The sequence below is a fragment of the Vipera ursinii genome (genome assembly GCF_947247035.1).
Source record: "Vipera ursinii genome assembly, chromosome: 8".
Taxonomy (NCBI): domain Eukaryota; kingdom Metazoa; phylum Chordata; class Lepidosauria; order Squamata; family Viperidae; genus Vipera; species Vipera ursinii.
The window spans coordinates 14,453,504-14,464,725 of record NC_139519.1 but is presented as its reverse complement, the minus strand read 5'-3'; the positions used below and the strand labels follow the sequence as shown (position 1 = coordinate 14,464,725).

The window sequence follows — 11,222 nt, the reverse complement described above, 5'->3', positions numbered from 1 at the left end:
ACATGAGCAGATTCAAATGCTGTCTTTTACTTAAGCCCATAGAAAGCAAAGCTTGTCTTTTGTCCAGCTGTGCTGCTTAGACAAAAGCTTTTCTTCTGAAAGGATTAGGGTCATCTTTGTGGACCACGATCCCAGCTAAAGATAAATGGCTTCAAAACAAAAAGATTATGACAACTTGGTGCTTTTGAGATCCTGTTTCTAGTTTGCCATTCTGCCACAAGCTGGATATGCACACATACACAAACACATATACATAACACAAACATATATTTATATACATGCATGCACATACAGACAGATATATCCATACGTATATTTAGAGAGAGAGAGAGAGAGAGAGAGAGAGAGAGAGAGAGAGAGAACAGCACATAACAGTACAGTTATCCAACCAGTTATATGCCCTCTTGAACTTCTCCCCATATTTTAAATTTAATAGTGAAGTAACTGATTGATGAAAATCCTGGCAGCTGCAACATGTGTTTCTTGAGTCTCCAGAGAGTGGATTTTGCACAGGCATCTAATATGAAAGCTCTACTAACCCTTCCATGTTTGAAATTCACACTCTGTCTCCATTTTTTTATACTGCCATCTGGGAGGAGATTCTGAAAGACAAGGAACTATGAGATGTCCTTTTCTCAGTTCTAGAAACTCTTTTATCATATTTTTAATCTAAGTATTTCTTAGTCAACCCTGAATAAGATGATTAAGCACAGTTGGGTCAAACAACCAATCTATGTCAGATTTGGAAATATTCATTTGAAGGTCTTCTCATATTTCTTTAAGGCTAGATATGGACATGAATCCTTATTTTATAGGTGTCTGAACGTAAGTTAGGCATTTGTATACTTACTTTATTTATAACATATGCATTGGTAAGAAGGGAATTCTGGCCAATTTATCAAACAAAGATGTTTGTAATGAGGATGGGAGGGAGGGGTGGAATAAACCTGAATTCAACTGTTTCAACTAAAATAAACCTGAATTCAACTGTTTCCTAGTAAATTTACAGTAAGTAATCCTGAACTTAAAAAAATGGGCAGAAGAATGTAGCTGCACAGTCATCCCTATGTTGTTAAAGAAGACTAAGGAAATTTCCACTTCAGGATATTCATCATATTTTCATATTCATCCCAACATGAATCTTTTTCTTTCCTCTTCCAGTTGTCATGTGGCAATCTGTATTTTTTTTGCTTTATGCTTTATTGCTATTGTGATTTCATTTTGTGCTGATTTTTTTTAAAAAAGTTTATGAATCCTTGGATGTTCCCACATTTTTGAAAAAAGAAGCCTTTTGTTTCTCTGAAGAGTTCTTTTAGGTGCAATTTTGGTGGCCAGTATTAGAAAGTTGAAGTGGCAATATTCATGTAATTTGATCTTAGATCTGACCTTAAGGAACTCATTGTATTTCCTTCAAAGAATGGGAAAGCATTAGGAATTATTTTCCTGGCTTTGATTAAAGTATGGTTGTAATAAGCTCTGGCTTTACTTTCATGTGTTTATTGAAGCATCTGTGGAGTGCTCCTCATGTTCAACTAGGTTCATAGGCAGTCTTATTCATGCTACTTCTTCTGACATTTCTCTCTTGTCCAGTCTCTTCTTAAAAACTTCCAATGTTGGAGCATTCACAACTTCTGGAGGTAGGTTGTTCCACTGATTAATTGTTCTCACTATCAGGAAATTTCTCCTTAGTTCTAAATTGCTTCTCTCTTTGATCAGTTTCCATCTGTTGCTTCTTATCCTGCCTTCAGGTGCTTTGGGGAATAGCTTGACTCCCTCTTCTCTGTGGCATTAAGGTAAGGTTAAGGTTCCCCCACACATGCATGCTAGTCGTTTCCGACTCTAGGGGCTGGTGCTCATCTCTGTTTCAAAGCCGAAGAGCCAGCGCTTTTCCGAGGACGTCTCCATGGTCATGTGGCCGGTGTGACTAGATGCCAAAGGCGCACAGAACGCAGTTACCTTCCCACCGTAGTGGTCCCTATTTTTCTACTTGCATTTTACGTGCTTTCGAACTGCTAGGTTGGCAGAAGCTAGGACGAGTAACAGGCACTCACTCTGCTATGCGGCACTCGGGATTCAACCCGCCAAACTGCTGACCTTCTGATCAACAAGCTCAGCATCATAACCCACTGAGCCACTGCGTCCCTTGTGGCATTAGAACACTGCTATCATGTCACCCTTTGTACTTCTCTTCATTAGAGTAGACATACCCGATTCCAGCAACCATTCTTTATATGTTTTAGCCTCCAGTCCCCTGATCATCTTTGTTGCTAATGATGATCCCTGCTGCACCAACCCTGAATATTAATAAGGCCAGATCTGAGGTGGTTGTGTCTAGGAAGAGACAAGCTAGATATAAATGGAGAGTGGACAATAAAGGCAAGGTAAAGGAGTCCCTGCGGAATTTACTGTGGTAGTCGTTGCCAACTGTAAGGGGCGGTGCTCATCACCGTTTCAAGGCCATTGAGCCTGTGCTGTCCAAAGACATTCCGCAGTCATGTGGCCAGCATAATATCACGGAGCACTGTTAACATCCCACTCAAGTGGTACTTATTCGTCTACTCGCATTTGCATGCTTTCAAACTGCTAGGTTGGCAGGAGCTGAGGCAAATAAAGGGAGATCACCCTGTCGTGTGGTGCTTGGGTCTTGAACCCGGGCTGCCAGCTTTCTCTCATGTGCCTTGTCAAGCATAGCTATCTGGGAACTTTGCACCTGTCCAGTCACACATCTGAATGTACTTTGGCTTCCCAAATTTTCAAAACCACCTTATAATGTGGAATTTCAATCCAATTTCTAGCACAAGCAGGCCCAGATACTAAGAAAATTGTCAAGAAAAGGATTGATGATGTTGCTGCCCAAGAGAATATTACATTGCATAAATGTGCTAAATCTTGGCTATGGCTGGCTAGATGCAAAATTTTCTATCATACTAAAAAGTATTTAACAATTTGTATACCCCAATACTGTAGACAAGCTTCTACCAGAGCCTGCTTTGAACAACTCAAATCTCTGGTTAAGCTTGGTAGGTTTTACAAAGTTACTTATCAGAAAAGATTGTGCATATATAGTATACATGACTTTGAAGTTATTGCTCATGTGTTTATAGGTTCTAGAAAGGGCTGATCAATTGGAATCTCATGTAAAATTTAAGAATTTTTGGAAGGCCATGGTTTAATTGTAGCACTTACTGCAGGAAATCAGACTCTTGGTCATTAGAAGGGTTGCCTTTTTTCTGTATAAAATGGTCAATTGAATATGTGCATCTTACTCTATAGAGGTTTGCTACATTCCTGCTTGTCACGTGTTTACATTAAAAAAACAACAAATAGACAATGACAATAAGAGAAGTAGGTGAAAGACTAAAGTGAATAGCAAAATTAGAAGCAAATATGAATATATTAATTCATTGCACAACTTACTGAATATTATTGGTTCCAACTATTTCAGAATAAACACAAATAGTTAAGGGTAATAAGGAAGAATATAACTATCTGGTGGTTCATAATTGGAGTATTTTTTTCATATATATCTATATATCAATTATATATTTAGCAAAGAATCAGCTCATCTATTTCACTTGCCATGATGATTTAAATGATTTGCTGTGGTTTAGTTTTTAAAATTTGTAGCAATGTACTTCCATAATAGATATATGGTAGCCTATAAGATATATGAAGAGCTTATGCTTATATTTACACTTTCAAATAAATTAACCAAAAACTATTTTTTTAATAAATAACTGTTAGAAACTCAGATACCCGTTCATAGCTTTCCTGATGAAGCATCCCTTGAATCTACATTTCTCTAGAAGAAAATGTTCATCCAGGTTGGCTTGTAATGTGTAGCTCTGCCCTCAAGAGTCTGCCAGCTAATTATCTGCCATGCATTATGTATGAGTCCTTGGACTAGTTTACAGGTTTGAGCAGCAATTACTGAGTGACAGAGAAGCATTTGTGTAAACCAGGATGAGGAAACAGCATTCATTTACTTGATTATAGCACTGTGAGTGTTGAGACTGGCAAGGTAAGGAGAAAAGAGACTCATATTAGACAATGTTCTTCTTATGTAAACCTGGCATGTGCTTTTCATATTTTAGTCAGGCAAGGGAGTAGTCCATAGTCCATTACCAGAAAAGGATGGGAGAAAGAGATCTCTAGTCAGACTGGAGGGAGGTCTTAAGAAGGGAAAGAGCTTAAAGTCCTTGCACTGGAGAAAGAGGCATAGGACTGATAGGTCCAGAATCTCTGAGCCTCATCTGACCATTCCCAAGGCAATACAGCCAGTCTGATGAGATTCTTGTAATGTAGGTAACTAAAAATGACATTTGTGCTTTATTCTGGTTGCTTAATGTCTGTGGACATTCTCAGTCATCCAGGGCACAGTTGTCCCAAAGGTGCTCTTTCAAAAGGCAACTGTTCCAACAAGCAGGCCTAGACTGACTACAGTTTTTAATTAGGCTTTTTACTGGGTTAAATTGTCTTGTATTTATTGCATCTATTGTTTAATTCTTTTTTTTAAAAAAAAATTACTTTATGTTTTTTTTAAATTTGTATGGTTGTGAGCCGCCCTGAGTCCTCAGGGAGAAGGGTGGCATATAAATTTAATCAAATCAAATCAAATGAAACTGGACTTTGTTTTTTTTCCTGTGAAGATGTTTTGCTTCTCATCTGAGAAGCATCTTCCGTTCTGACTGAATGGTGTGGAATGGAAGGATTTACATTCCTTGCAGTCATCTGGTCGTTAGCACTCTTTCTGAGAGTTGTTGAGGTTTATCTGTTCCCCCAGGGTCACCTTAATAGTGCAAATGGGTGTGCAACCTTCTTGGAACTGCCAAAAGGACTGTGTTGTAAACAGGAGATTGGTGGTATCACATCCCTCCTCTCTGTTGAGAGAGAGCTGTTCAATCTAGATGGTCTCTTTGACTTGGTTACTTGCACCGGGCATCTAAAAGTTAAATTCTATGAACTCTCACTCTCTCACACACACATGCATGCAAGAGACTTGTTTAGATTTCTGTCTTAACAAAATTGGGGAATGGAAATAAAAAACTTCAGCATAGATATAACACTAAATTTTCAATAAAGTTTTTTTTTTTTTTAAAAAAACTATGCTGAGTCTAGAAGTTTCTTCCGCTAAGTAGGGATTGGTAAGTGCTGAAGAGTTAAACATGAAGCTGTACTTTCAAAAAGCTTGCTGTTTCAATACATTGCCCTCCTCCCTGTCCACCAACACCATCACTGTGTATACGGACACACATACATATTCATTCCCCTATGTCGCGTGTCTGCTTACGCAGGACTAGGCAGATGGATGGAGTAGAAATCATGATTATGCAGTATCTTTAGGCATATGGTTGCTGCATGCAGCAGTTTCTTTATTTGGAAACCCCAATTGACTCTCATATTCCAGAGTTGTTGTTGTGGTTTTTTTTGTTATTGTAAAAGCAGCATAGAAGACTGTCTATGCAATAATGTGCAAGACTGGAAATTCCTTATGCTTCTCATTTTCCAGTTGACTGCTTATTTTTCCACTAGTGGGGGCTGACACCCTGCCTTAAGTAGGCTTTGTTAACTCTCCTTATTCTTCTCAGAATTATCAGAATTAACAATATTTGGAAAAGCTTTCCTCCTGAAAATTAGTTCCTCTTCAGCAAGTGGTGCTGATATATGGGGCCTAGCATGGTAATCTAAATAGTTAACAAGCATTTAACACATATCCCCCTTGCTTCTCAGCTAACAAAGTGAGATAGAGCTTGTGGCCTAGAGGTTAAAACAACTGCCTACTGTGCAAGCAGCCCAGGTTCGAATCTCAGAAGGGTATGGCTGACTGATGAAAAGAAATAAGTTTGAAATGCATTTCAGTCTCCCTTTAATTCTTTGTTAGCAATCTAAAATTTACACAAATATGAGCTGTCACTGTTGTGACTACTGCCTGTGGATGGCCTTCAGTTAGGCCGAAACAGGATTTCCAACTCTAGGGGCCGGTACTCATCTCCGTTTCAAAGCCGAAGAGCCAGCCCTTGTCCGAGGACATCTCCATGGTCATGTGGCCGGCATGACTAGACACCAAAGGCACAGGGAACGCTGTTACCTTCCCACCGTAGTGGTCCCTATTTTTCTACTTGCATTTTTACATGCTTTCAAACTGCTAGGTTGGCAGAAGCTGGGACGAGTAACAGGCGCTCACTCTGCTACGCGGCACTCGGGATTTGACCCGCCAAACTGCCGACCTTCTGATCGACAAACTCAGCGTCCTAACCCACTGAGTATATATATATATATATATATATATATATATATATATATATATATATATATATATATATATATATATATATATATATATATATATATCCATCACTCACTATCCAGTTACAACTGATGAAGCTTCTTGGATCAGAAGCAAACCGTCTTCCTCTTCGTCCTCAAATAAAAAAAAAAACAGTCCAGTTGCCTTTTGGAAGGAAGAAAAAAAAAAGCACATTTGATCCAACTGTGACCTGGATTACTGAGAATCTCCACAGATATTTTTTTCAGACAGTCTTGAATACTGCAAGCAGTTTCCTAGATAGAGAATAATTTAAAGTTAAGCCTCCTTTAGTCCATTCTCTTTCCCTACCTTTAGAATAGAATTATAGAATTATAATTAAAATATTCTTTATTGTCCAAATGTGATTGGACATACAAGGAATTTGTCTCCGGTGCAAAAGCTCTCAGTGTACATACAAGCAACAAAGTGATAAATCATAAGATACTAATATTGAAAATATTGAGAAACATGGAACATCCTGTAGAAATCTGTCGCGTATAAACCTTACTGATCACAAAATAAGTAGTGCTGACAACCCCCAAATCTATAGCCTTTCATACAATCACTTTGTCAAAAAGGCCAATTCACTAAAATAGTAAAACCCCTCCCTTACCCCCAGCAAAATAAAAATGAAGTCCTAACATATATTCAATCTACAAGATACCAGTGAATACTTATATAAATGGAAGCAGGAAGGATATGCCTAAAATGGGGATTGTTAGCAGACAATGGAAATGTTTCACTTATAAACCTGGGTGGAAATTAATCTAGAAAATAAATATATTCCTTGGCTGTATATTAAGTGCATCTTTCTCTTTCTCTCCCCCTACCCTCTACCCACTACCCCTCTCTCCCCTTTCCTCTTTTTAGACAGAAAACCTCTTCATGAAATAAAACCCCCAAGTAAGTTTGTCTCTTGTATATGTGTTTTCTAAGACCCCGTTTCTGAAAAAAATACATGTACTGTATATTTATTAAAATGTCAGCATCAGGCTAATTGTAAATGGCTCGGCTGAAAAAAGATGGAAAACTAATGCGTGCAGAATTTTGTTGTTTTTTTTTATTAACTTCTTCAAAGTTGCTTTGTCCTACCAAAGAGGCAGCCTCATTCCAAATTATTTCGAGGGGTGATGGTAGAGTATAGTTTCTTGTTGCAAGATGGTTGAAATGGTTATTACCTGTCTATCAATCTATGGCCTCTTTGGCCATCCATTACTCTTGTTCAGCAAACAGGGGATAAAAACTGCAAAGTGTTGGAGAAAAATATGAAATTCAGCAATCTGTCTTGTGCAAGCCTTTTAGTTCAAACAATCCTTCTTAATAGAATAACCAAGTTGGAAGGGACCTTGGAGGTCTTCTAGTCCAACTCCCTGGTCAAGCATAGACCCTATACCATTCCAGACAAATGGCTGTCCAATCTCTTCTTAAAAGCCTTCAGTGATGGAGCATCACAACTTCTGAAGGCAAGCCATTCCACTGGTTAATTGTTCTCACTGTCAGGAAATTCCTCTTTAGTTCTTGGTTGCTTCTCTCCTTGATACGTTTCCATGCATTACTTCTTGTCCTGCCCTCAGGCGCTTTGGAGAATAAATTGACTCCCTCTTCTTTGTGACAGCCCCTTAAATATTGGAAGACTGCTATCATGTCACCTGTAATCCTTCTCTTTGTTAGACTAGAAATTTCCAGTTCTTGCAACCATTCTTCATATGTTTTAAATTCCTGTCCCCTAATCAGAAAGCATCTTGAAGATGTTTCTGTTGCCATAGCTGCACCAGAGGAAGAAATAACAGTATTTAGCTACATGCGGTAACACACAGTGCAAATTCTTCAAATGAAATGAAAGTTACCCCCAAATGTAAGAGATATACAATATTTTAACCATTTAGTTGTAGAGGGGAGCGGGGGAGCCTTGCATGCCAAACAATGAAATAAATAATAAATGGAGATTCCAAATTTTGATTTGTTCTAGGAGAAGAACAGTTAAATAGGGCTGTTTGAAAATGCTCATGATTTTGTTTCAACCCTATTAAGACATTTGGCTTTAGTTAATAATTAATATGAGCAGAGAGGAGTCAGGAAAAAGTTGGTGTTATTGTTACTCTGCAAAATTTCTGCAATTTTGTTGTGTGTGTGTGTGTGTCCTTGTGCAGTTTCTGCACAATTTAGAATTCTGGAGTGGTGGTGGTGTGGGGAAGCATCAACCATCTAAAATTTGCAGAGATCCAAACAAGAAATAGGAGAGAAAGAAAATTACTATTCTGGTTCCCTTCTTATGTTGTTCATTTTCTGTTCACTGATTGATTGGCTCGTTGACGGATTCAATTTATTTGGCCATCCATTTCAAACAATAATATGGGTGTGAACAAGTGTAAAATCAGTGAAAAACCAAATTGCAATCATAATATGAAAAGAAAATTAAACATGTACAGCAGCTGAGAAAAATTATAATCCATAGTTGTTAACTTGGAAAAGGGGCCAATCATAGACTTGGCACCCCAAGCCCAGACAGATAATCAGGTCTTCAAGCCTTTACAAAAGGCCATCAGGGTTAGAGCCATGATAATCTGTGGAGGAAGAATGTTCTAAAGCAGGGATCTTCAAACTTGGCAGCTTTAAGACTTCTGGATTTCAACTCCCAGAATTCCTCAGCCAGCATGGCTGCCTGAGGAATTCTGGGAGTTGAAGTCCACAAGTCTTAAAGCTGTCAAGTTTGGAGACCCCTGTTCTAAAGGATAGGAGCTATGACAGAAAAGAAATGCCTCCCAGAGCATACCCATCCTGTTGTGTAAAAAACAGTGGGTGGACATAGTCTCTCAGGTAACCCATCCCAATGCAGGGATGAGCAATTTTTAAGAGCTCTGGACCACTTTTAAGATTGTTGGAGAGCATTATGTGGATAGCATAACACAAGGAAAGGGTTGAAATGGGAGGGGGGATGGGATTCTTGGGAGGGCAAATCTTCAATCTTGGGTTATCCAAGATTAGGATTGCACTGTCATGGTAAAATTATTTTTCCCAATAAGAACAATGATATTCCTCCAGGAGTGGATGGAACTTTGCACATATGCTTCATGCCTCAGATATTTTTGGAGCTATGCTTGGTAGCTTGTAGCCTGTCAGTTTGTCTAATGGATTGCAAGTTCTTTGTTTACCCTCTCCTCATCTTCAGCATCATGACTGTATCCTTAATCCTGGGTCAGCCAAACTGCTGAGGTTCATTTTAGTTCCTTAAATTTAGCTTCCTGGAGAACCAAACTATTTATTCTGAGCTGGGCAATTAGAGGTGTGTTTTATAAATAAAACTTGTTGCTAGGCTTTTGAACTGAGTGGGCATTAAATTTAAAGCCATATGAATCATCATGGATGCAAAATCAAAGCTAATTATTAAGATAATTGAGAAAAAACAGTTGTGGTAAATAGACTTATATATAAACTTCCCTGGTTTAGAAGTCTGTTTCTCACGTGGCAGACGTTCTCCATGGAGCAGGCAAGGGAAGCTGAGCAGAGAAGTGGATTTCCATGTTTACCAGCTACAAAAGGGAATAGGAGGAAAAAGAAAGATTGCAAGAACTGGGTGTAATTGTTTTTCCCTGGAAGAGAATGAACAATGAATTGAAGATGATATGTACCCAGCACAGCTTGTGTAAAACTTTATTACAAATGAGATAATTTAATCAATTATGCTTCCTAATGCATTAAACCCCAATGTTTCACTTTGGGCTTCTGCGCTTCTTAATTTATCTTCAGGTATTTTTATAAAACTTAATCATGCTTAATAAAAACTTCATTACCATAAAAGAATACTTTCAGATAAATGTCTTTAATGGTGTCAGTAAGCACAATTAAATGCAGGCAGGGTTCGGGCATAATATCAGATGATAGTTTGATAGCTTTGCATTTATGCATTCATTTTCCTCTTCATGCAGTCTTCTCCTCTTAATCTGAGGCAACCTACAGATGGTAAACTTTGTTTTGTGCCTAACTTGACAAAGCAATTAAAAACAGGAGTTTGGTGATGTTTTTGTTATTATTCTGCTTCCACTAGGAAGGTTGAGAGTTCAATCTTAGATAGTGGCAGATGTTTCTTTCTCAGGGCACAAAGAGAAAATATCTGCTGTGAACTCCATATAGGTGTCAGGAAGGCATCTGGTCAGTAAACACTCAGCTTCATTCAGTTGCCCCGACTCTACCCTGAATTAAGAGATTATAGGATTGTAAAAAAAAAACCAATACCTTGCTTTAAAGGGCAAATGCATAGAATAGCACTGTGAAATTGGATAGCACCATATGAATCAATTATGGATAGAAATCTAAAACTTGTCAGTTTAGATGAGTGTTTCTCAGCCTTGACAACTAGAAGATGGGTAGATTCAATTCCCAAAACTGGAATTCTGGGAATCGAAGTCCAGACATCATCAAGTTGCCAAGGTTGAGAAACACTGGGTTGGATGAATGAAAAAAAAATACAGAAAGAATGATTCCTAGAGTTCTGGGTGGTGCAGTGGTTAGAATGCAGTGATGCAGGCTACTTCTGCTGACTCCTGGCTGCCAGCAGTTTGGCAGTTCGATTCTCACTGGCTCAAGGTTGACTCAGCCTTCCATCCTTCCGAGGTTGGTAAAATGAGGACCCAGATTGGGGGGGTGGGGGCATATGCTGACTCTGTAAACCACTTAGAGAGGGCTGTAAAACACTATGAAGCACTATATAAGTCTGAGTGCTATTTCTATTGCTAGTGAGTACCTACTTTGGATGGAGACAATCCCAGTTTCAATCTTTGTTACCTGCAAACAGAAGACTCCCACTAGCAATTTAGATATACTGAAGATTGAAGGCCTTCTCCATATGTGTCTATGTTCCTGTCAAGTGATAAGCTGATGGTAACAAAAAAAAGGTCTTTAGGATATGATGTTTACA

General features: G+C 38.5%; 1 protein-coding gene across 1 annotated transcript in view; it reads left to right on the top strand.

Annotated features, from left to right (window-relative positions):
- UNC5D (unc-5 netrin receptor D) overlaps positions 1-11,222 on the top strand; it is a gene marked incomplete at both ends in the record, with an annotated part of 191,583 nt that overhangs the window by 125,231 nt on the left and 55,130 nt on the right. Inside the window, one exon of the mRNA XM_083368889.1 lies at positions 7,178-7,210. Within this exon, the coding sequence (XP_083225015.1) occupies positions 7,178-7,210 (33 nt within the window). The remainder of the gene's footprint in view (positions 1-7,177; positions 7,211-11,222) is intronic.